Raw genomic sequence first — 26,362 nt, 5'->3', positions numbered from 1 at the left:
ATAAAACTCATATACCACAAAGTTTACACAAACTTGGTATACCCATAAGCTTGGTATACTCACATACTTGGTATTCCCACAAACTTGGCATACCCACATACATGGTATATTCACAGACTTGGTATACACACAGGGGTTTGCATTGTGTATGTGGACACTGGTGACCTCAGAGGTCAATGGAGTTTACGTGGAGCTGGTTTTCCTCGACATCGTGCTCAATTTTGGCCAGGGGTTCTTCACCGCTGCAATCTTCGGACTAGACACCAAACTGATAGTGATGCCTCTGTTAAAATGGTGAGTGAATGACTGAATGGTGTCACAGTAAGCTGTGGTTAGGAACTATGTCACAATACAAGTAGTCTTCAACTTGTGATGATTTGACTTCTGATATTTCAACTTTACAATGGTTCAACTTGTGATATTCCAACTTTACAATAGTTCAACATATAATATTTCAACTTTACGATGGTTCAACTTACAATATTTCAACTTTACAATGGTGCAGCAACAATTACTTTGGAGATGAAACTTAAGATAATTACCTAGCATGAAGGCAGCAAGTCTCTAACTTGTATTCATTTATTGACTTTTCAATACTGGTACAGCCTCTCCTTACTTAACGACGGAGTTGCATTCCTAAGATCACGTTAGTAAACGAATTCGTCGTTAAGTAAGGAGCATACTATGATGGTAGTGGGTTTGTGTCAACCATCTTTGATATTGTTTGAATGTCACCTTTGCAACATTTTTAACACTTCTATTATATTTTTAAAGATTTATATAGTAGTGTACTGTATATTGTAATAAACAGAATAGATAAAATCAACTCTAATATACATTATTTAGGTATGCATACTGGTCAGAGAGCCCGTTGTAAGTCCGAGTCGTCGGTAAACGAGTACGTCACTAAGTGAGGAGAGGCTGTATTTAGTTACAGCAATTATTTGTTTACTGACTTATTCACTGACAGTAGTTATTTATTGACATTGATTTAGCATATCATATTCAACTGAGGATATTTTTTGATTTACAATATCTACAACCTGGGAAAGGTTCATTGGAACATAATTTTATTTATTTTATTATCACACTGGCCGATTCCCACCAAGGCAGGGTGGCCCGAAAAAGAAAAACTTTCACCATCATTCACTCCATCACTGTCTTGCCAGAAGGGTGCTTTACACTACAGTTTTTAAACTGCAACATTAACACCCCTCCTTCAGAGTGCAGGCACTGTACTTCCCATCTCCAGGACTCAAGTCCGGCCTGCCGGTTTGACTTGAGTCCTGGAGATGGGAAGTACATAACCCCATAGTAAATTGTTGACCACCTGTATGAAATTAAGCTAAATCATGAGATTTAATTTGGAAAAAAAAAAACTGACAATACTGTTCTTGTTTACCCTAATGTAGTTGACCCCTGTCTAATTATTCACATTTGTTACAGGTGGCGACAGGTATGTCACGGCGCAGCTGTCATTAAGGTACCAGCTTGGGATCAGCTGGACCCCAAGACACGACAAACGTGCGAACAGTTCACTAACTATCACATGGATAAATGTATCAATGACATTGTCAGGGATAGAAGGTAAGACATTCAAGGTGGCTCCTTCAGTCCACTACATAATACGAGAAAAAAGGAAAGGACATAGAGGCAGTCAGTCCCTCAGTCTGGAATTGATGTTTTAGTCCATCAGTCTGAAAGAAGTACAGCATATACTCAGAGAAGTGACTTATATATGGTAAGTGTCCTGGTATCTGTGGGTGATGCCTTCCAAATGTACTACCTTGGATGTCAGATACCCTGGATAGTAGTGAACACTATACAGTAGTGTCCTGATATCCATGGATGATACCTTCCAACAACTACCTTGGATGTTAGCTACCCTGGATAGTAGTGAACACTATACAGTAGTGTCCTGATATCCATGGATGATACCTTCCAACAACTACCTTGGATGTTAGCTACCCTGGATAGTAGTGAACACTATACAGTAGTGTCCTGGTATCCATGGATGATACCTTCCAACAACTACCTTGGATATTAGCTACCCTGGATAGTAGTGAACACTATACAGTAGTGTTCTGGTATCTGTGGGTGATACCTTCCAAATGTACTACCTTGGATGTCAGATACCCTGGATAGTAGTGAACACTATACAGTAGTGTCCTGGTATCCATGGGTGATACCTTCCAACAACTACCATGGATGTTAGCTACCCTGGATAGTAGTGAACACTATACAGTAGTGTCCTGGTATCCATGGGTGATACCTTCCAACAACTACCATGGATGTTAGCTACCCTGGATAGTAGTGAACACTATACAGTAGTGTCCTGGTATCCATGGATGATACCTTCCAACAACTACCTTGGATGTTAGCTACCCTGGATAGTAGTGAACACTATACAGTAGTGTCCTGGTATCAATGGATGATACCTTCCAACAACTACCTTGGATGTTAGCTACCCTGGATAGTAGTGAACACTATACAGTAGTGTCCTGGTAACCATGGGTGATACCTTCCAACAACTACCTTGGATGTTAGCTACCCTGGATAGTAGTGAACACTATACAGTAGTGTCCTGGTATCCATGGGTGATACCTTCCAACAACTACCTTGGATGTTAGCTACCCTGGATAGTAGTGAACACTATACAGTAGTGTCCTGGTAACCATGGGTGATACCTTCCAACAACTACCTTGGATGTTAGCTAACCTGGATAGTAGTGAACACTACACAGTAGTGTCCTGGTAACCATGGATGATACCTTCCAACAACTACCTTGGATGTTAGCTAACCTGGATAGTAGTGAACACTATACAGTAGTGTCCTAGTAACCATGGATGATACCTTCCAAGAACCACCATGGATGTCAGGAAACTTAGAATCACTTTATAATGATTTTGAAAACAGGTTTGAGAGACTAAAAATGTTAGTCAAATTTTGAGTTTCTTGTGAATGTCTCAGTAATTGATATTATCAGCGATGGATATCCTGTTGTTGCATCCTCTGCCTGGGATGTTGCTTCAGTAGAAACAGAGCTTATTGTGCTGCAGGAAATTGTGGATTTGAAGCTAGTACAGGAAGTTGTTAATTAAAAACACATTGTGGACCTTTTGTATTGTGTAAAATAATATATAATAATGATATTATACCAATACAGAAGATTCTCAGCATGTTTGTAAGTCTAGGGTTTACTGTATAATTATCGTACACTTTACAAATTTTTATTTTACATTGATTTGTGTTCATTGTATTCTTTTGATTTTTTCTCATCGACGTTATAACAACACGATGCTGTTCGAGGACTTGCTGTACTAGCGTATGTTTTTGTATTTCAGGTGGAGACTGAAGAACCTGGCTGCAGTGTTTGGTGGAAAGGAACTGGTCGACTGGCTCCTGATGGTCGGCCTGGCACACGACCGCACTGACGCTGTCAAGTACGGCCGTCAGCTGCTGCAGGGTGGCATTATCCGCCACATTGACAACCTCCATCACTTCCATGATCAACCGCTCTTTTATACTTTCAGGTTTAACGAAGGGGCAATGCATTAATGACAATGATATTAATGCTGCACACTATGCCTTCAGGTTTAACGAGGGAACGACACATTAATGACAAGTCGCAATGTTACTCCTTCAAGTTTAACAAAGAAATGACATATTAACATCAACAGTCATAAAGCTAGGTGCTGCTGCTGCTTCAGGTTTAACGAAGGAACGACACATTAATGACAGTAGTTGTAACACTACTCTCCCCTATAACTATTTATCAACAAACTCCACATCAACATGGCTGTAACAATTCAAAATTAGCCACAACCTAGAAAAACTCTTAGATGACAATTCGGTCCGTAGTGAACCATTATTAGGCCCGTTGTGGTCCTGTAATGATCACACCTAGTGGACCATTTGCCATTTCCTCTCCAAATTATGGATCTGCGATATTTAAACCTCATAACTTGTTGTATATTTTTTCAATACATCGGTTGCCCCCAACCAAGGCATTGTGACCCAAAAAACGAAGATCAAAATTTTCTACATTTTATATTTACAGTGGTACCCTGAGTTTCGGCCACCTCCCAACTCGAACAATTATGTAAGTGTATTATTGTAAAGGCTATTGTAAGTGTTTTTTTGAGGGTCTGAAATGGACTAGTCTAATTTACATTATATCTTATGGGAACAAATTCGTTTGGTAACAGCACTCGAACAGCCATCTGGGACGAATTATGGCCGAATCTCGGGGTACCACCGTAGTAATTTATACAGGAGAAGGGGTTACTATCCCCTTGCTCACAGTGAATATATTTTTACAAATTATTATATATAAGAAGCATGAGGCTATGTGGTGTCACACCACACATGATTTTGTGGTTGTGAATAGATATGCTTTTTTTAGTTACAGTAGAACACGCTCGTACCCGCAGGGGATGCGTTCCAAGGACCTGCCATAGATACTGAAACCCTGGATAGTAGCAAACACTATATATAAGTGCTATACATACCTATTATCAAGTTTAATTGATAAATTATGCACAAGTGGAAAATTATAAGTTTTTCGCTGATGGGAAGCACTTCACAGCTTCTCTTAGACTTTGAACAACTGTCAGCTTCTCTATTTTTGCACTTTGGGGCCATTATTAAGCAAAATTAAGGTTTATTTGTGGGCCATAGTAAACCGTGGATAACTGACACCGCGGATACGAGATCAGTGGATACGGGTTCTACTGTACTGGTGTCTAACTAGGGCATTTTATATATATATTAAGTCTGTTTAGCTTATGTAAGTCTGTTATGTACATTATTTTCGTGGAATTTTTCTGTACAGTGGTTTACGAACAATGATACGATGACTACAATGGTTCGATTTATATTTGACTACAATCGTTCGACTTAGGATATTTTGACTTTACAATGGTTCAACTTATGATATTTCGATTTTACAATGGTTAAACTTACAATATTTCAACTTTATGATGATATGACTTACTTAAGTTCAGCTTTACAATGGTGCTATAGCGATGCACATTCAGTACTGTACACTTATTGATAGGATAAACTTCTTTCAACCAACCGGCCATATCCCACTCAGACAGGGTGGCCCAAAAAAGAAAAATGAAAGTTTTTCTTTATAAATTTAGTAATTTATACAGGAGAAGGGGTTACTAGCCCCTTGCTCCCAGCATTTTGGTTGTCTCTTATGACATGCATGACTTATAGAGGAAGAATTCTGTTCTACTTCCCCATGGAGATAAGAGGTAATAAACAAGAAGAAGACCTAGAAAGAAAATAGAAGAATACCCAGAGGGGTGTGTATATATATGCTTGTACATGTGTAGTGTGACCTAAGTGCAAGTAGAAGTAGCAAGACATATCTGAAATCTTGCATGTTTATGAGACAGGCAAAAGACATCAGCAATCCTACCATCATGTAAAATAATTACAGGTTTTCGTTGTACACTCACTTGGCAGGACGGTAGTACCTCCCTGGGCGGTTGCTGTTTACCAACCTACTACCTAGAGGATAAACTTGTATTCATTTATTAATTTACAATGGCATTATTGCAATTACTTTTGTGCTGTAATAACAAAGGTTTTATTTGTTATAAAACTGTTGTTGTAAGAACGGTGGCCCAAAGCCACCTGGTGGTGCACAACAGAAGCTGCTTGGGTTAGGGTTTCTTTGGCATTCTGAGCTATCAGGAGAGGGTCAGTTGACCTTGCCCAATCAGGAAAGGGTTGAATGGAGGATTGGTTGAACTCATCTGGGTGATCTCGTTAATTTATGGTTTAGCTCAATCAAAAGCTTTTTTTCTTCAATGCACTGGTCATCTCTCACCTAGGTGGTGTGACCCTTAAAAAAAAGATACACTTCTTTTTGAATTTAGTAATTTATACAGTAGAAGGTGTTACTGGCATCTTGCTGCCGGCATTTGAGTTGCCTCTTACGACATGCATGACTCAGGCAAGAAGGATTCAGGAAAACTATACTGTATAGGAGGGCTCTGTTTATTACAGAAGGACCCTGTGTATTACAGGAAGGTCCTATGTGTTACAGGAGGGTCCTGTGTGTTACAGAAGGACCCTGTGTATTACAGGAAGGTCCTGTGTGTTACAGGAGGGTCCTGTGTGTTACAGAAGGGCCCTGTGTATTACAGGAAGGTCCTGTGTGTTACAGGAAGGTCCTGTGTATTACAGGAAGGTCCTGTGTGTTACAGGAGGGTCCTGTGTCTTACAGGAGGTGCCATTGGTACAGCTCTAGGTTTCCGAACCCCATACCATAAACGAAAATTGCAGACGAGTGGAAAAGAGCATTTTTTCATTATGAAATGCATCTAAAATGCCAGATAACATGTTCACACTATCATATATTAAGTGCTCAATACAGCTGGGCCCAAGACAATAAAATAAATACACAGTACATACAATACATTAAAATATGGTGCTGGTTGCCATTCCTTTCCACAACTGTTGTGACAGCATCAAACATAATTAATAATGACTAAGTTGAAAGCCAATGAAAAGAGGTGAGGAATACACAGGGCCCTCCTGTAAGACACATGGCCCTCCTGTAAGACACAGGGCCCTCTTGTAAGACACATGGCCCTTCTATAAGACACAGGGCCCTCCTGTAAGACACGGGGCCCTCCTGTAAGACACTGGGCCCTCCTGTAAGACAGGGCCCTTCTGTAATACACAGGGCCCTCCTGTAATACACAAGTCTTTCCTGTAATACACAGGGCCCTCCTGTAATGCACAGGGTCCTGTAATGCACAGGGCCCTCCTGTAATACACAAGTCTTTCCTGTAATACACAGGGCCCTCCTGTAATACACAGGGCCCTCCTGTAACACACAAGTCTTTCCTGTAATACAAAGGACCCTCCTGTAATACACAGGGCCCTCCTGTAATACACAAGTCTTTCCTGTAATACACAGGGCCCTCCTGTAATGCACAGGGCCCTCCTGTAATACACAAGTCTTTCCTGTAATACACAGGGCCCTCCTGTAATGCACAGGGCCCTCCTGTAATACACAAGTCTTTCCTGTAATACACAGGGCCCTCCTGTAATACACAGGGCCCTCCTGTAATACACAAGTCTTTCCTGTAATACACAGGGCCCTCCTGTAATGCACAGGGCCCTCCTGTAATACACAGGGCTCTCCTGTACATTCAGCGATGTGCCATTTTTTTTTTTTTTTTTTATTATCACACTGGCCGATTCCCACCAAGGCAGGGTGGCCCGAAAAAGAAAAACTTTCACCATCATTCACTCCATCACTGTCTTGCCAGAAGGGTGCTTTACACTACAGTTTTTAAACTGCAACATTAACACCCCTCCTCCGTTGTTGTATATCAACATTTTTGGAGTACAGCCTCTCCTCACTTAGCAACATACTCATTTACTGATGCCCCGGACTTACGACAGGCTCTCTGACCAGTATTTATACTTAAATAATGGTATATTAGAGCTGATTTTCTCAGTTCTGTTTATTACAATATACAGTACACTGCTGTACAAACATTTGAAAAATACCAGAAATGTTATAAATGGTGTAAAGGTGACAATAAAATAATGTCAAAGATGGTTGACAAAAATCCACTACCATTATAATATGCTCCTCATTTACCAACAAATTTGTTTACCGACGGGGTCTTAGATCCCTATCTCTGTCATTAACCCGTAAACGGTCCAAGCAGATTTACGTTCACATGTGTAGTGCTACAAAAGTAGATCTTAAGTTTTTTTTACATATTTTCAAATATAACAAAAAAAAAAGTAGATCGAAGTTTTTTTTACACATTTTCAAATGTAGAAAAACAAAAACAAAAGATCTACTTTTTTTACATATTTTCAAATGTTGAAAAAACGTATATACAGTGGACCCCCGCATAACAATCACCTCCAAATGCGACCAATTATGTAAGTGTATTTATGTAAGTGCGTTTGTACGTGTATGTTTGGGGGTCTGAAATGGACAAATCTACTTCACAATATTCCTTATGGGAACAAATTTGGTCAGTACTGGCACCTGAACATACTTCTGGAGTGAAATAATATCCTTAACTGGGGGTCCACTGTATACATTTGGACCGATTACGGGTTAAGTGAGGAGAGGCTGTACATGCTAACATGCTTTGGCAAACATTGTACACTGCATACAGCATTGTACATTGTATACAGCACTGTATATTATACACAGCACTACTTGCATATACACAAGATGTATACATAAACATCTAGACATACACAGAGCGTGCCATCAGCGCACAAATGCACACGGTAATTTAAAACAGTATGGCAATGTCTACAAGATGTGAAAAAAGACATTGATGTACATTTCAGGACATTTATTTGAGAGAAAATTTCTTGTAAATGGCCTAAATTGTACCTTAAATGGTCTTTTTGGAATTGTAATTTATTTGTTATACTGTGTGAAGCTAATAATAATAAGGTTTTTCTTATGGGGAAATACAAGGCTTATGTTGCTGGTGACCCTAACTTAACCTAACCTAACTTAACGTAACTTTACCTAACCTAACTTAATGTAACTTTACTTAAGCTAACACTCTCACTCATCCTTCAGTGTACAGGTACTGTACTTCTCACCTCCAGAACTGTAACATCCTCACTCATCCTTCAGAGTACAGGTACTGTACTTCCCACCTCCAGAACTGTAACATCCTCACTCATCCTTCAGAGTACAGGTACTGTACTTCCCACCTCCAGAACTGTAACATCCATACTCATCTTTATGAGTACAGGTACTGTACTTCCCACATCCAGAACTGTAACATCCATACTCATCTTTCTGAGTACAGGTACTGTACTTCCCACCTCCAGAACTGTAACATCCATACTCATCTTTATGAGTACAGGTACTGTACTTCCCACATCCAGAACTGTAACATCCATACTCATCTTTATGAGTACAGGTACTGTACTTCCCACATCCAGAACTGTAACATCCATACTCATCTTTATGAGTACAGGTACTGTACTTCCCACCTCCAGAACTGTAACATCCATACTCATCCTTCTGAGTACAGGTACTGTACTTCACACCTCCAGAACTGTAACATCCATACTCATCCTTCTGAGTACAGGTACTGTACTTCCCACCTCCAGAACTGTAACATCCATACTCATCCTTCTGAGTACAGGTACTGTACTTCCCACATCCAGAACTGTAACATCCATACTCATCTTTCTGAGTACAGGTACTGTACTTCCCACATCCAGAACTGTAACATCCATACTCATCTTTCTGAGTACAGGTACTGTACTTCCCACATCCAGAACTGTAACATCCATACTCATCCTTCTGAGTACAGGTACTGTACTTCCCACATCCAGAACTGTAACATCCATACTCATCTTTCTGAGTACAGGTACTGTACTTCCCACATCCAGAACTGTAACATCCATACTCATCTTTCTGAGTACAGGTACTGTACTTCCCACATCCAGAACTGTAACATCCATACTCATCCTTCTGTGTACAGGTACTGTACTTCCCACATCCAGAACTGTAACATCCATACTCATCCTTCTGAGTACAGGTACTGTACTTCCCACCTCCAGAACTGTAACATCCTCACTCATCCTTCAGAGTACAGGTACTGTACTTCCCACCTCCAGAACTGTAACATCCATACTCATCCTTCTGAGTACAGGTACTGTACTTCCCACCTCCAGAACTGTAACATCCATACTCATCCTTCTGAGTACAGGTACTGTACTTCCCACCTCCAGAACTGTAACATCCATACTCATCCTTCTGAGTACAGGTACTGTACTTCCCACCGAAAGAACTGTAAAATCCTCACTCATCCTTCAGAGTACAGCCACTGTACATCCCACCTCTAGGACCCAAATCCAGCTAAGCAGTCCCCTTGTATACATATCCTCGCTTGCACTCCAACAACACTCCAAATCCTGATGTCTAAATAGAAATAGGTGCTAATACAAGGTTGTATAGTGTGTGTGCAGTATTCTTGTCTTTACTGAGAGGTGCTGATACTAGTGTATATCCTTAGTGTATATCTGCATATATCACTGGTATATGTACATGTATATTCTTGGTCTATATTAGTGTATATCCTTGGTCTGTATTAGTGTATATTCTTGGTGTATATCTGTGTATATCCTTGGTGTATATTTCTGTATATCCTTGGTGCTTATTAGTGTATATCCAGTGTGTATAGTTGTATGCTGGTGTATACTGGACCATGAAAAAACATATAGTATACATGTTACAGCCATAAACAACATATATTATACATGTGCTGGCTTCATGTATTATACATGTTTTGGGTTCATATATTTTACATGTATTAATAATATGAGTGTATACCTATGTTGTATGAATGTATAATTTATTCAGTGTAATAGACATATGTATACTAGACTAGTCGATAGATAATTTATACAGTCATCTATTACAATAGATAATATATAGAGTATTACAAGTTTCAACTCGATCTGCAAGTCAGTTTTAAGATATAGAAAAAGGCTTGATGATAATAATAATAATAATAATAACAATAATAATAATAATGTGTTTTATTTAAACCAGATCTACATGTTACACTACAAGTTACTACATGTTACACTACAAGTTACTACATGTTACACTACAAGTTACTACATGTTACACTACAAGTTACTACATGTTACACTACAAGTTACTACATGTTACACTACAAGTTACTACATGTTACACAAGGTACACTACAAGTTACTACATGTTATACTACAAGTTACTACATGTTACACTACAAGTTACTACATGTTATACTACAAGTTACTACATGTTACACTACAAGTTACTACATGTTACACTACAAGTTACTACATGTTACACTACAAGTTACTACATGTTACAGTACAAGTTACTACATGTTACACTACAAGTTACTACATGTTATACTACAAGTTACTACATGTTACACTACAAGTTACTACATGTTATACTACAAGTTACTACATGTTACACGACAAGTTACTACATGTTACACTACAAGTTACTACATGTTACACTACAAGTTACTACATGTTACACTACAAGTTACTACATGTTACACAAGGTACACTACAAGTTACTACAAGTTAAACTACAAGCTACACTACAAGTTACTTCAAGTTAAACTACAAATTACACTACAAGTTATGCTACAAGTTCCCCTCATGGAAGGTTCCTTGATGTTGGTGAGGGGCTCTTGATTTAGGGAATTGGATCTGTGCTCCAGTTCCCCGAATTAAGCCTGAATGCCTTCCACATCCCCCCCTCCCCTGGGCGCTGTATAATCCTATGGGTTTAGCGCTTCCCCCTTGATTATAATAATAATAATATGCTACAAGTTACAAGATACACTACAAGTTACAACAAGTTATACTACAAGTTACTGTAAGTTATGGTACAAGTTACTACAACTTACACTACAAGTTATGCTACAAGTTATGCTGCATGTTACAAGTTACACTACAAGTTACACAAGTTACAAGTTAAATAAGTTACACTACAAGTTACAACAAGTTAAACTGCAAGTACACTAAGTTACACTACAAGTTATACAAGTTACTATGAGTTATAGTAACTTGTAGTATAACTTGTATAACTTATAGTAACTTGTAGTATAACTTGTATAAGTTATACAAGTTATACTACAAGTTACTATAAGTTATACAAGTTATACTACAAGTTACTATAAGTTATACAAGTTATACTACAAGTTACTATAAGTTATACAAGTTATACTACAAGTTACTATAAGTTATACAAGTTACTATAAGTTATACAAGTTACACTACAAGTTATACAAGTTATACTACAAGTTACTATAAGTTATACAAGTTATACTACAAGTTACACCACAAGTTATACTACAAGTTACTGTAAGTTATACAAGTTACAGTAAAAGTTACACTAGAAGTTATACATAGTGATGGACACCATGCCCAGACCCTCAAGGGTAGGGTAGGTGCCCGAGCCAGAGCTTGCAGCTCACAGTTCACTCCGCTGCTCTCTCTTTACCTTCCCTTAGGCTGTATAGCCCTTGTGGTTTAGCGCTTCTTTTGATTATAATAATAATGTTAAGTTACACTATAACTTACAAGTTACTCTTCAAGTTATATCAAGAACCACAGAGACTTCGAGAGTTATAATGTTGAGGTCCAGTTCCTGGGCCAGAGATTACTACTTATTTGGTAAGTTATTTAGGAAGTTATTAGGTTTAGTAGGTTATTAATAAGTTATTAAGTTCGTAAGTCATTCAGTAATTCAGTCAGTAAGTTAGTAATTTAGTAAGTCAAAAACTTTTTAAGTCAGTAATTCAGTAAGTCGGTCAGGGAGTCAGTAAGTAATTCACTCAGTAAGTCAATAAGTCAGCAAGTCAGTAAATAAGTCAGCAAGTCAGTTAATACGTCAGCAAGTCAGTCAGGCAGTCAGTAAGTCAATCAGTTAAAGTTTTAAGTTAGTTCAGTAAAGTTTTCAAAGTTTCCTAAGGTTTAAATTTGGCGGGAAAGTGACGTCATGCGCGGGAAAACAAATATTTTGTTGGAGTTGCTGGATCGAACTTTCTGGTCACGTGACTGTAACGTCATGCCTCGTCTCAACACCCTTAGCCACCTCGCCATACCTGGCTTCGCCTGTTCATCAAACCCACATTTTTAAAAGTTTTGATTAGTGGTTATGGGAGGTGGAACTTGGTTTGAGTTTATGGTGGGTTATGGAGTGCGTGGGAGGGTGTTTGAATGAGTGACAGAGTGTGGGTGATGAGGTATGGGTGTTAGGGGAAGCCCAAGTCAGAGCCAGGGTGGTGCCTCTGGACGTGGCCAGGGATCTGATGGCGTCTTTCCGATTGGGTGTGTGTCAAAATTTCCAAGGAAATTCATGACTTAGCGGCGTTTTCTCCCATCAACAAAAGTAAGTGGCCAAACCCATGCAACCTGCAGCACTCAGGGATGTTGCAGAGTGCAACGAAGTGCAAATTAGCCGCCTAACCGAGGAAATATGAGGCAAAATAACAGCGGCATCTGGTCAGACATTGTTTACCTTTGGACAGTGACAGTGATGGTTACGCCTATTATTTTCTATTTTCTCGTTGACACGATTGATTATTGCAATTGGAAGTTGATTGACACCTTCCCCTTGCACCCATGGCACCATTCTGCAACATGGTGAAGGAATAATGGGGTAAATCTACCGGGAAATTCTTCTTTTTTGTGGGTTTTGTGGAGCCTTAGGGGCTAGAGGTGGGTCATGTGTGTACCAGGACCCACCACTGTGTAGTGTAGTGGGTGACCCACCACTGTGTAGTGTAGTGGGTGACCCACCACTGTGTAGTGTAGTGGGTGACCCACCACTGTGTAGTGTAGTGGGTGACCCACCACTGTGTAGTGTAGTGGGTGACCCACCACTGTGTAGTGTAGTGGGTGACCCACCACTGTGTAGTGTAGTGGGTGACCCACCACTGTGTAGTGTAGTGGGTGACACACCACTGTGTAGTGTAGTGGGTGACCCACCACTGTGTAGTGTAGTGGGTGACCCACCACTGTGTAGTGTAGTGGGTGACCCACCACTGTGTAGTGTAGTGGGTGACCCACCACTGTGTAGTGTAGTGGGTGACCCACCACTGTGTAGTGTAGTGGGTGACCCACCACTGTGTAGTGTAGTGGGTGACCCACCACTGTGTAGTGTAGTGGGTGACCCACCACTGTGTAGTGTAGTGGGTGACCCACCACTGTAGTGTAGTGGGTGACCCACCACCGTGTAGTGTAGTGGGTGACCCACCACCGTGTAGTGTAGTGGGTGACCCACCACCGTGTAGTGTAGTGGGTGACCCACCACCGTGTAGTGTAGTGGGTGACCCACCACCGTGTAGTGTAGTGGGTGACCCACCACCGTGTAGTGTAGTGGGTGACCCACCACTGTGTAGTGTAGTGGGTGACCCACCACTGTGTAGTGTAGTGGGTGACCCACCACTGTGTAGTGTAGTGGGTGACCCACCACTGTGTAGTGTAGTGGGTGACCCACAACTGTGTAGTGTAGTGGGTGACCCACCACTGTGTAGTGTAGTGGGTGACCCACCACTGTGTAGTGTAGTGGGTGACCCACCACTGTGTAGTGTAGTGGGTGACCCACCACTGTGTAGTGTAGTGGGTGACCCACAACTGTGTAGTGTAGTGGGTGACCCACAACTGTGTAGTGTAGTGGGTGACCCACAACTGTGTAGTGTAGTGGGTGACCCACCACTGTGTAGTGTAGTGGGTGACCCACCACTGTGTAGTGTAGTGGGTGACCCACCACTGTGTAGTGTAGTGGGTGACCCACCACTGTGTAGTGTAGTGGGTGACCCACCACTGTGTAGTGTAGTGGGTGACCCACCACTGTGTAGTGTAGTGGGTGACCCACCACTGTGTAGTGTAGTGGGTGACCCACCACTGTGTAGTGTAGTGGGTGACCCACCACTGTGTAGTGTAGTGGGTGACCCACAACTGTGTAGTGTAGTGGGTGACCCACCACTGTGTAGTGTAGTGGGTGACCCACCACTGTGTAGTGCAGTGGGTGACCCACAACTGTGTAGTGTAGTGGGTGACCCACAACTGTGTAGTGTAGTGGGTGACCCACCACTGTGTAGTGTAGTGGGTGACCCACCACTGTGTAGTGTAGTGGGTGACCCACCACTGTGTAGTGTAGTGGGTGACCCACCACTGTGTAGTGTAGTGGGTGACCCACCACTGTGTAGTGTAGTGGGTGACCCACCACTGTGTAGTGTAGTGGGTGACCCACCACTGTGTAGTGTAGTGGGTGACCCACCACTGTGTAGTGTAGTGGGTGACCCACCACTGTGTAGTGTAGTGGGTGACCCACCACTGTGTAGTGTAGTGGGTGACCCACCACTGTGTAGTGTAGTGGGTGACCCACCACTGTGTAGTGTAGTGGGTGACCCACCACTGTGTAGTGTAGTGGGTGACCCACCACTGTGTAGTGTAGTGGGTGACCCACCACTGTGTAGTGTAGTGGGTGACCCACCACTGTGTAGTGTAGTGGGTGACCCACCACTGTGTAGTGTAGTGGGTGACCCACCACTGTGTAGTGTAGTGGGTGACCCACCACTGTGTAGTGTAGTGGGTGACCCACCACTGTGTAGTGTAGTGGGTGACCCACCACTGTGTAGTGTAGTGGGTGACCCACCACTGTGTAGTGTAGTGGGTGACCCACCACTGTGTAGTGTAGTGGGTGACCCACCACTGTGTAGTGTAGTGGGTGACCCACCACTGTAGTGTAGTGGGTGACCCACCACCGTGTAGTGTAGTGGGTGACCCACCACCGTGTAGTGTAGTGGGTGACCCACCACCGTGTAGTGTAGTGGGTGACCCACCACCGTGTAGTGTAGTGGGTGACCCACCACCGTGTAGTGTAGTGGGTGACCCACCACCGTGTAGTGTAGTGGGTGACCCACCACTGTGTAGTGTAGTGGGTGACCCACCACCGTGTAGTGTAGTGGGTGACCCACCACTGTGTAGTGTAGTGGGTGACCCACAACTGTGTAGTGTAGTGGGTGACCCACCACTAGTGTAGTGGGTGACCCACCACTAGTGTAGTGGGTGACCCACCACTAGTGTAGTGGGTGACCCACCACTAGTGTAGTGGGTGACCCACCACTAGTGTAGTGGGTGACCCACCACTAGTGTAGTGGGTGACCCACCACTAGTGTAGTGGGTGACCCACCACTAGTGTAGTGGGTGACCCACCACTAGTGTAGTGGGTGACCCACCACTAGTGTAGTGGGTGACCCACCACTAGTGTAGTGGGTGACCCACCACTAGTGTAGTGGGTGACCCACCACTAGTGTAGTGGGTGACCCACCACTAGTGTAGTGGGTGACCCACCACTAGTGTAGTGGGTGACCCACCACTAGTGTAGTGGGTGACCCACCACTAGTGTAGTGGGTGACCCACCACTAGTGTAGTGGGTGACCCACCACTAGTGTAGTGGGTGACCCACCACTGTGTAGTGCAGTGGGTGACCCACCACTGTGTAGTGTAGTGGGTGACCCACCACTGTGTAGTGTAGTGGGTGACCCACCACTGTGTAGTGCAGTGGGTGACCCACCACTGTGTAGTGCAGTGGGTGACCCACCACTGTGTAGTGTAGTGGGTGACCCACCACTGTGTAGTGTAGTGGGTGACCCACCACTGTGTAGTGCAGTGGGTGACCCACCTCTGTACTCGCCTAATTGTACTCACCTAATTGTGGTTGCAGGGGTCGAGACTCAGCTCCTGGCCCCGCCTCTTCACTGATCGCTACTGGATCCTCTCTCTCTCTGCTTCCTGAGCTTTGTCATACCTCTTCTTAAAACTATGTATGGTTCCTGCCTCCACTACTTCACTTGCTAGGCTATTGCACTTGCTGACAACTCTATGACTGAAGAAATACTTCCTAACGTCCCTGTGACTCGTCTGAGTCTTCAGCTTCCAGTTGTGACCCCTTGTCCCTGTGTCCCCTCTCTGGAACATCCTATCTCTGTCCACCTTGTCTATTCCCCGCAGTATCTTGTATGTCGTTATCATGTCTCCCCTGACATCTGTGTAGTGTAGTGGGTGACCCACCACTGTGTAGTGTAGTGGGTGACCCACCACTGTGTAGTGTAGTGGGTGACCCACCACTGTGTAGTGTAGTGGGTGACCCACCACTGTGTAGTGTAGTGGGTGACCCACCACCGTGTAGTGTAGTGGGTGACCCACCACTGTGTAGTGTAGTGGGTGACCCACCACTGTGTAGTGCAGTGGGTGACCCACCACTGTAGTGTAGTGGGTGACCCACCACTGTGTAGTGTAGTGGGTGACCCACCACTGTGTAGTGTAGTGGGTGACCCACCACTGTGTAGTGTAGTGGGTGACCCACCACTGTGTAGTGTAGTGGGTGACCCACCACTGTGTAGTGTAGTGGGTGACCCACCACTGTGTAGTGTAGTGGGTGACCCACCACTGTAGTGTAGTGGGTGACCCACCACTGTGTAGTGTAGTGGGTGACCCACCACTGTGTAGTGCAGTGGGTGACCCACCACTGTAGTGTAGTGGGTGACCCACCACTGTAGTGTAGTGGGTGACCCACCACTGTGTAGTGTAGTGGGTGACCCACCACTGTGTAGTGTAGTGGGTGACCCACCACTGTGTAGTGTAGTGGGTGACCCACCACTGTAGTGTAGTGGGTGACCCACCACTGTGTAGTGTAGTGGGTGACGCACCACTGTGTAGTGCAGTGGGTGACCCACCACTGTGTAGTGTAGTGGGTGACCCACCACTGTGTAGTGTAGTGGGTGACCCACCACTGTGTAGTGTAGTGGGTGACCCACCACTGTGTAGTGTAGTGGGTGACCCACCACTGTGTAGTGTAGTGGGTGACCCACCACTGTGTAGTGTAGTGGGTGACCCACCACTGTGTAGTGCAGTGGGTGACCCACCTCTGTACTCACCTAATTGTACTCACCTAATTGTGGTTGCAGGGGTCGAGACTCAGCTCCTGGCCCCGCCTCTTCACTGATCGCTACTGGATCCTCTCTCTCTCTGCTTCCTGAGCTTTGTCATACCTCTTCTTAAAACTATGTATGGTTCCTGCCTCCACTACTTCACTTGCTAGGCTATTGCACTTGCTGACAACTCTGTGACTGAAGAAATACTTCCTAACGTCCCTGTGACTCGTCTGAGTCTTCAGCTTCCAGTTGTGACCCCTTGTCCCTGTGTCCCCTCTCTGGAACATCCTATCTCTGTCCACCTTGTCTATTCCCCGCAGTATCTTGTATGTCGTTATCATGTCTCCCCTGACATCTGTGTAGTGTAGTGGGTGACCCACCACTGTGTAGTGTAGTGGGTGACCCACCACTGTGTAGTGTAGTGGGTGACCCACCACTGTGTAGTGTAGTGGGTGACCCACCACTGTGTAGTGTAGTGGGTGACCCACCACTGTGTAGTGTAGTGGGTGACCCACCACTGTGTAGTGTAGTGGGTGACCCACCACCGTGTAGTGTAGTGGGTGACCCACCACTGTGTAGTGGGTGACCCACCACTGTGTAGTGCAGTGGGTGACCCACCACTGTAGTGTAGTGGGTGACCCACCACTGTGTAGTGTAGTGGGTGACCCACCACTGTGTAGTGTAGTGGGTGACCCACCACTGTGTAGTGTAGTGGGTGACCCACCACTGTGTAGTGTAGTGGGTGACCCACCACTGTAGTGTAGTGGGTGACCCACCACTGTGTAGTGTAGTGGGTGACCCACCACTGTGTAGTGCAGTGGGTGACCCACCACTGTAGTGTAGTGGGTGACCCACCACTGTGTAGTGTAGTGGGTGACCCACCACTGTGTAGTGTAGTGGGTGACCCACCACTGTGTAGTGTAGTGGGTGACCCACCACTGTGTAGTGTAGTGGGTGACCCACCACTGTGTAGTGTAGTGGGTGACCCACCACTGTGTAGTGTAGTGGGTGACCCACCACTGTAGTGTAGTGGGTGACCCACCACTGTGTAGTGTAGTGGGTGACCCACCACTGTGTAGTGTAGTGGGTGACCCACCACTGTGTAGTGTAGTGGGTGACCCACCACTGTGTAGTGCAGTGGGTGATCCACCACTGTGTAGTGTAGTGGGTGACCCACCACTGTGTAGTGTAGTGGGTGACCCACCACTGTGTAGTGTAGTGGGTGACCCACCACTGTGTAGTGCAGTGGGTGACCCACCACTGTAGTGGGTGACCCACCACTGTGTAGTGTAGTGGGTGACCCACCACTGTGTAGTGTAGTGGGTGACCCACCACTGTGTAGTGTAGTGGGTGACCCACCACTGTGTAGTGTAGTGGGTGACCCACCACTGTGTAGTGTAGTGGGTGACCCACCACTGTGTAGTGTAGTGGGTGACCCACCACTGTGTAGTGTAGTGGGTGACCCACCACTGTGTAGTGCAGTGGGTGACCCACCACTGTGTAGTGTAGTGGATGACCCACCACTGTGTAGTGTAGTGGGTGACCCACCACTGTGTAGTGTAGTGGGTGACCCACCACTGTGTAGTGCAGTGGGTGACCCACCTCTGTACTCACCTAATTGTACTCACCTAATTGTGGTTGCAGGGGTCGAGACTCAGCTCCTGGCCCCGCCTCTTCACTGATCACTACTGGATCCTCTCTCTCTCTGCTTCCTGAGCTTTGTCATACCTCTTCTTAAAACTATGTATGGTTCCTGCCTCCACTACTTCACTTGCTAGGCTATTCCACTTGCTGACAACTCTATGACTGAAGAAATACTTCCTAACGTCCCTGTGACTTGTCTGAGTCTTCAGCTTCCAGTTGTGACCCCTTGTCCCTGTGTCCCCTCTCTGGAACATCCTATCTCTGTCCACCTTGTCTATTCCCTGCAGTATCTTGTATGTCGTTATCATGTCTCCCCTGACATCTGTGTAGTGTAGTGGGTGACCCACCACTGTGTAGTGTAGTGAGTGACCCACCACTGTGTAGTGTAGTGGGTGACCCACCACTGTGTAGTGCCGTGGGTGACTCACCCCTGTGTAGTGGGTAACCCACATCTGTGTACTGTAGTGGGTGACCCACCACTGTGTAGTGTAGGTAATCCACTACTGTGTACTATAGTGGGTGACCCACCACTGCATAGTGTAGTGGGTGACCCACCACTGCATAGTGTAGTGGGTGACCCACCACTGTGTAGTGTAGTGGGTGACCCACCACTATGTAGTGTAGTGGCTAACCCACTGCTGTGTAGTGTAGTGGGTTTATTGATCCAGGTCTTTCCCCTCACAGTAACTTCATCAGGAGCTTGCAACATTGCAGAAATGATGCAAAATAACCACCGGGAGAGATGAATGATAGCTCCAGGCCTTTCATCTCACAGTAACTTCATCAGGAGCCTGCAATACCACCAGGAGAGATGAATGATAGCTCCAGGCCTTTCATCTCACAGTAACTTCATCAGGAGCCTGCAATACCACCGGGAGAGATGAATGATAGATCCAGGCCTTTCATCTCACATTAACTTCATCAGGAGCCTGCAGTATTGCAGAAATAAGATGGAAGTCCAAGCAGATTCCTTCTCCAGGTTTCTTACTAATTTCTGCAACATTGTGAGCTTCTGATAGTGTTGCTATGTGAAAGGCCTGCAGCTTGCAGCTTGTTCTCAGTTATTGCACTCCGAGATGTATATACTGTGCGATACAATATAGTGTATATATTAACAGGTATATACTGTATAATACAATTTCAACACTTTCACCATCACTCATACATAATCACTGTCTTTGCAGAGGCGCTCAGATACGACCGTTTAGACGTCCTTCCAAATTGTCAATATCCCGAACCCTTCCTTTAAAGTGCAGGCATTGTACTTCCTCCCCCTCTAGGACTCAAGTCTGGCTAACCAGTTTCCCAGAATCCCTTCACAAAATATTACCCTGCTCACACTCCAACAGCTCGTCAGGTCCCAAAATCCATTTGTCTCCATTCACTCCTATCTAACACATGCTTTCTGGAAGTCCAAGCCTCTTGCACACAAAACCTTTACCCCCTCCCTCCAACCTTTTCCAGGATGGCCCCTACACCATTTTCCTTCCCCTACAGATTTATATGCTCTCCAAGTCATTGTTTTGTTCCATTCTCTCTAAATGACCAAACCACCTCAACAACTCCCTCTTCAGCCCTCTGACTAATACTTGTGGTAACTCCACACCTCCTAATTTCCACACTAAGAATTCTCTGCATAATATTTACACCACACATTGCCTTTAAACACAACATATCCACTACCTCCAGCCTCCTCCTTGCTGCAACATTTACAACCCAAGCTTCACACCCATGTAAGAGTGTTGGTACCACTATACTCTCATACATTCCCTTTGCCTCTATGGATATGTTATTTGACTCCACAGATACCTCAATGCACCACTTGCCTTTTTTCCTTTATCAATTCTATGGTTAACCTCACCCTTCATAAATACATCTGGTGACAAATCAACTACCAAATATCTGAAAACATTCACTTCTTCCATACTTCCTCCAATGTGATATCCAATTTTTCTCTATCTAAATTGTTTGATATCCTCATTACAATAGTATGTTCACTTTCAACTTTCTTTACACACCCTCCTGAACTCATCCACTAATCTTCGTAACTTTTCTTTAGAATCTCCCAAAAGCGCAGTATCATCAGCAAAAAGTAACTGACAGCTCTCATTCTGTATTTGATTCCCCATAATTTAACCCTTAAACGGTCCAAACGTATATACAGTGGACCCCCGGTTAACGATTTTAATCCGTGCAAGAGGGGTAATTGTTATGCGAAATAATCGTTATGTGAATGAATTTTCCCCATAAGAAATAATGGAAATAAAATTAATCCGTGCAAGACACCCAAAAGTATGAAAAAATTTTTTTTTTTACCACATGAAATATTAATTTTAATACACACAAACTGAAAAAGGCATGCACACTTACATGACACTTACTTTTATTGAAGATCTGGTGATGATTGATGGGATGGGAGGAGGGGAGAGCATTATCTTCTTACTGTTTAGAAGGGGAATCCCCTTCCATTAGGACTTGAGGTAGTAAGTCCTTTTCTGGGGTTACTTCCCTTCTTCTTTTAATGCCACTAGGGCCAGCTTCAGAGTCACTGGACTTCTTTCACACAAGATATCTGTCCATAGTGGCCTGTACCTCTCGTTCCTTTATCACTTCCCTAAAGTGTTTCACAACATTGTCAGTGTACAGGTTGCCAACACGGCTTGCAATAGCTGTGTGAGGGTGATTTTCATCCATGAAGGTTTGCACTTCAAGCCACTTTGCACAGATTTCCTTTATCTTTGTAGTAGGCAACTTCTTCAATTTCTCTCTCCCCTCCTCTGAACCAGTTTCCCCAGGTCTGGCCTCTTGCTCTTGAAGTTGATCTATCAGCTCATCAGTGGTTAGTTCTTCATTGTCCTCCTCCACCAACTCTTCCACATCCTCCCCACTAACCTCCAACCCCAAGGACTTTCCCAATGCCACAATGGATTCCTCAACTGGCATAATCCTCTCAGGGTTAGCCTCAAACCCTTCAAAATCCCTTTTCTCTACACATTCTGGCCACAGTTTCTTCCAAGCAGAGTTCAAGGTCCTCTTAGTCACTTCCTCCCAAGCCTTACCTATAAGGTTTACACAATTGAGGATATTAAAGTGATCTCTCCAAAACTCTCTTAGAGTCAGTTCAGTTTCTGAGGTCATTACAAAGCACCTTTCAAACAGAGCTTTTGTGTACAGTTTCTTGAAGTTGGAAATAACCTGCTGGTCCATGGGCTGCAGGAGAGGAGTGGTATTAGGAGGCAAAAACTTCACCTTAATGAAGCTCATGTCCCCATAAAGTCGCTCTGCCACGTCTGTAGGATGACCAGGGGCATTGTCTAACACCATGAGGCACTTAAGTTCTAATTTCTTTTCAGTTAGGTAATCTTTCACATTGGGGGCAAATGCATGGTGTAACCAGTTATAGAAAAATTCCCTAGTGACCCATGCCTTACTGTTTGCCCTCCACAGCACACACAAATTATCCTTGAGGACATTCTTTTGCCTGAACGCTCTGGGAGTTTCAGAGTGATACACTAATAAAGGCTTCACTTTGCAATCACCAGTAGCATTGGCACACATGAGAAGAGTAAGCCTGTCTTTCATAGGCTTATGTCCTGGGAGTGCCTTTTCCTCCTGAGTAATGTAGGTCCTGCTTGGCATTTTCTTCCAGAACAGGCCTGTTTCATCACAATTAAACACTTGTTCAGGTTTCAGTCCTTCACTTTCTATGTACTCCTTGAATTCCTGCACATATTTTTCAGCCGCTTTGTGGTCCGAACTGGCAGCCTCACCATGCCTTATCACACTATGGATGCCACTACGCTTCTTAAATCTCTCAAACCAACCTTTGCTGGCCTTAAATTCACTCACATCATCACTAGTTGCAGGCAGTTTTTTAATTAAATCGTCATGCAACTTCCTAGCCTTTTCACATATGATCGCTTGAGAGACGCTATCTCCTGCTATCTGTTTTTCATTTATCCACACCAATAAGAGTCTCTCAACATCTTCCATCACTTGCGATCTTTGTTTCGAAAACACAGTTAAACCTTTGGCAAGAACAGCTTCCTTGATTGTCTTTCTGGTGCCCACAATAGTAGCGATGGTTGATTGGGGTTTCTTGTACAGCTTGACTAGGTCGGCTATACGCACTCCACTTTCATACTTATCAATGATCTCTTTCTTCATTTCAATGGTAATTCTCACCCTTATTGGTGTAGGGTTGGCACTAGAAGCTTTCTTGGGGCCCATGGTCACTTATTTTCCTGAAACAGCACCGAAAACACTGTAATAATACGAAATATTCCGAGTGTATGCTTGGATGTTACCGCGGAGGCTGGCTGGTAAACAATGGGACGGGCGGCACATGTGAGGCTGGCTGAGGGCGCACATTGGACGCGTCTCGGACGAAAATCGGTGAGCGGGTTTTTAATCGGTATGCGCGGCAAAAATTTTGCGATTAAAGTAAGCGGTATGCGAAATAATCGCTATGTGATGCCATCGTTATGCGGGGGTCCACTGTATACGTTCACTCGCGTAGCGCCCAAAATTTTTTTGAGGAGAAAAAATCCTTTCTTTTAAAAGGAAGAAAAGAGCATATGGTACCCAGGCATCCGCACACAGTGAATGCGCACACCCATTCTCTCATGTCTAGGTGACTCAGGCTTATTGTGGCAATGTTGAATGAATGACAAAGAAAACGTATATATACGTTTGGGGCTCTACACGCATGAACGTATATATACGTTTGGACCGTTTAAGGGTTAATCCCACTCCTCTCCCGAACACCCTAGCATTTACATCTTTTACAAACCCATCTATAAATATATTAAACAACTATGGTGACATTACACATCACTGTCTAAGACCTACTTTTACTGGGAATTAGTCTCCCTCTCTTCTACACACCCTAACCTGAGCCACACTATCCTCATAAAAACTCTTTACAGCATTTAGTAACTTACCACCTATTCCATATACTTGCAACATCTGCCACATTGCTCCTCTATCCACTATCATATGCCTTTTCTAAATCCATAAATGCAATAAAAACTTCCCTACCTTTATCTAAATACTCTTCACATATATGCTTCAATGTAAACACTTGATCTACACATCCCCTACCCACTCTGAAACCTCCTTGCTCATCCGCAATCCTACATTCTGTCTTACCTCTAATTCTTTCAATAATAACCCTACCGTACACTTTTCCTGGTATACTCAGTAAACTTATTCCTCTATAATTTTTACAATCTCTCTTGTCCCCCTTCCCTTTATATAAAGGAACTATACTCTCTCTCTCTCTTTTTTTTTTTTTTTTTTATTTTTTTTTTACACAGGGTTTGACAAGGTTAAGGATCCCTAGCTTTATTGACAGCTATTTACAGGTTAAGGATTCCTAACTTTATTGGCAAGCTAAGAGCTGTTACCTACATCAGCTCATTTGAAAGCATTTTTATTGTTATGAGACATACAAGTAGGGAACAGGATGAAGTTTGAGCCATCTGTGGGCTAGCATTTTCATCTGATCAACTGACTTTGTCGTTGACATTTTAATGCTGTACGAATGTGTTCCATACTTGAGTCATCCTTGTGGTATAGAAGCTAGCTTCACACTGTCCTTGAAGCGGATCCAAGTGTGGTACTTTGACAATATTGGCCTTGTACATAACAGTAAGGCCACCCACATCCCTCCTGTGTTGAAGGCTCTGCTGAAATGACAGATCTATCCAAGATGGATCCAGACGAGAGATGAGACATCTTGTTCTGTTCTCTACTCTGCCAAGCAGTCGCAGATGGGAGGGGAAGGGCAGGCAGACCAAGAAAGTGGAGCATACTCAAGGTGTGAGCGTACTTGTGCCTCGTGCAGAATCTTGCAACCCCTACTGTCAGGCAGATGCGAGATATGGCGAAGTGCTGTAAGCTTCCTGGTTGCCTTGTTTGCAAGATTTACAACATGGTTCTTCATGGTTGGTTTGGAGTCAGATTTCACTCCAAGGATATAACTTCCCCAGGCACCAACACTCTCCCTTTCATACTTACTACTGTTCCGACATTACCATCATCATTTGTATTTTCTCAGGTGCAAATGTTACCTGCCATTGGTATCCCCAAGCTGATGATTGATGTAACTTAGAGCTGCTGGTATTTCTTCTCTTGGATAAGTAAATGTCAGAGTAAAGTCATCTGCATATGTATGGGATTCTGGGATGAGATGAAGGAGGTTATTGAAGTAGACATTCCATAACAATGGTCCCAGAACACTTCCTTGTGGAACACTTGCCCCAATAAGATGTCTTGCTGATTCTCTTCCATTGAGAACAACCCTTAGAGAACTACCATGAAGGTAATTACTGAGGAGACATAGCATAATAGAGCCTGCAATTCCCAGTGCTTGCAGTTTTGCCAAGAGGCCCTGGTGCCACACTGTAGAAAGAACCAGCAATGTCCAGTGCTACCACACAGCTGACTTTGGATTCATCCAGTGACTGGTGCTACTTAGTGGAGAGGTTTAACAACAGATCAGCAGCAGAGTAACTTTTCCTGAAGCCATATTGACGATCACAAAGTAGTGAGTGGTAGTCAAAAAACTCTGTCATTTGTCTTGAGATTATTGTCTCAAGGATCTTACCAGTGATTGACAGGAGTGACACTGGTCTGTAGTTGCTGATTTCTGCTCTGCTCTTCTTTTTGTGAACAGGGACTACATTTGCCTCTTTCCATAGAGAGGGCCATTTACACTGTACTAGGCAGTGCTGAAAGATGCGAGTTAGAGGTGCTGCTAGCTGGTCTGCACATCTCAGAGCGCGCGCGCACACACACACACACACACACACACACGCACACACACACACACACACACACACACACACACACACACACACACACACACACACACACACACACACACACACACACACACACACACACACACACACACACACACACACACACACACACACACACACACACACACACACACACACACACACACACACACACACACACACACACACACACACACACACACACACACACACACACACAAACAAACAAAAGGTGAACACAAGGTCCAAGATTGGACCTTGTGTTCACCCTGGGCAGCTCAGACATTGAGGACATCAAGTATGAGAGTCCCCTAGGAGCTAGCGACCACGTGGTTAGTAAGTAAGTAAGTTTATTCAGGTATACACAAATACAGTTACATAGAATTATCATACATAGCAGCATATGTGTAGAGAACCTAGGATAAC

At 43.8% G+C, this 26,362-nt stretch overlaps 2 protein-coding genes across 10 annotated transcripts in view; both read left to right on the top strand.

Annotated features, from left to right (window-relative positions):
- anchor (integral membrane protein GPR155 homolog anchor) overlaps positions 1-10,567 on the top strand; it is a 98,125-nt gene extending 87,558 nt beyond the window's left edge. For 4 of the 5 annotated variants that reach the window (XM_053800278.2, XM_053800279.2, XM_070105159.1 and 1 more), the window contains 3 exons: positions 134-294; positions 1,447-1,587; positions 3,345-10,567. In XM_053800278.2, coding sequence (XP_053656253.1) covers positions 134-294; positions 1,447-1,587; positions 3,345-3,558 — 516 coding nt within the window. In that variant the 3' untranslated portion in view covers positions 3,559-10,567. The remainder of the gene's footprint in view (positions 1-133; positions 295-1,446; positions 1,588-3,344) is intronic. The other variant, XR_011394751.1, reaches the window with a different exon arrangement.
- A 2,188-nt stretch (positions 10,568-12,755) lies between these two features.
- Positions 12,756-26,362, top strand: part of Pcif1 (Phosphorylated CTD-interacting factor 1) — an 81,232-nt gene continuing 67,625 nt past the window's right edge. For 3 of the 5 annotated variants that reach the window (XM_070105156.1, XM_070105157.1, XM_070105154.1), the window contains exon 1: positions 12,756-12,934. The gene's annotated coding sequence lies outside the window, so the exon portion shown is untranslated. Of the gene's footprint in view, positions 12,935-13,063; positions 13,205-26,362 lie in introns of those variants that run through there. The other 2 variants (XM_070105158.1, XM_070105155.1) reach the window with 2 other exon arrangements.

This window comes from Cherax quadricarinatus, chromosome 97 (assembly GCF_038502225.1).
Source record: "Cherax quadricarinatus isolate ZL_2023a chromosome 97, ASM3850222v1, whole genome shotgun sequence".
In the NCBI taxonomy this organism is placed as follows: domain Eukaryota; kingdom Metazoa; phylum Arthropoda; class Malacostraca; order Decapoda; family Parastacidae; genus Cherax; species Cherax quadricarinatus.
The sequence above is the reverse complement of the archived record's forward strand: the minus strand, read 5'-3'. Positions and strand labels throughout refer to the sequence as shown.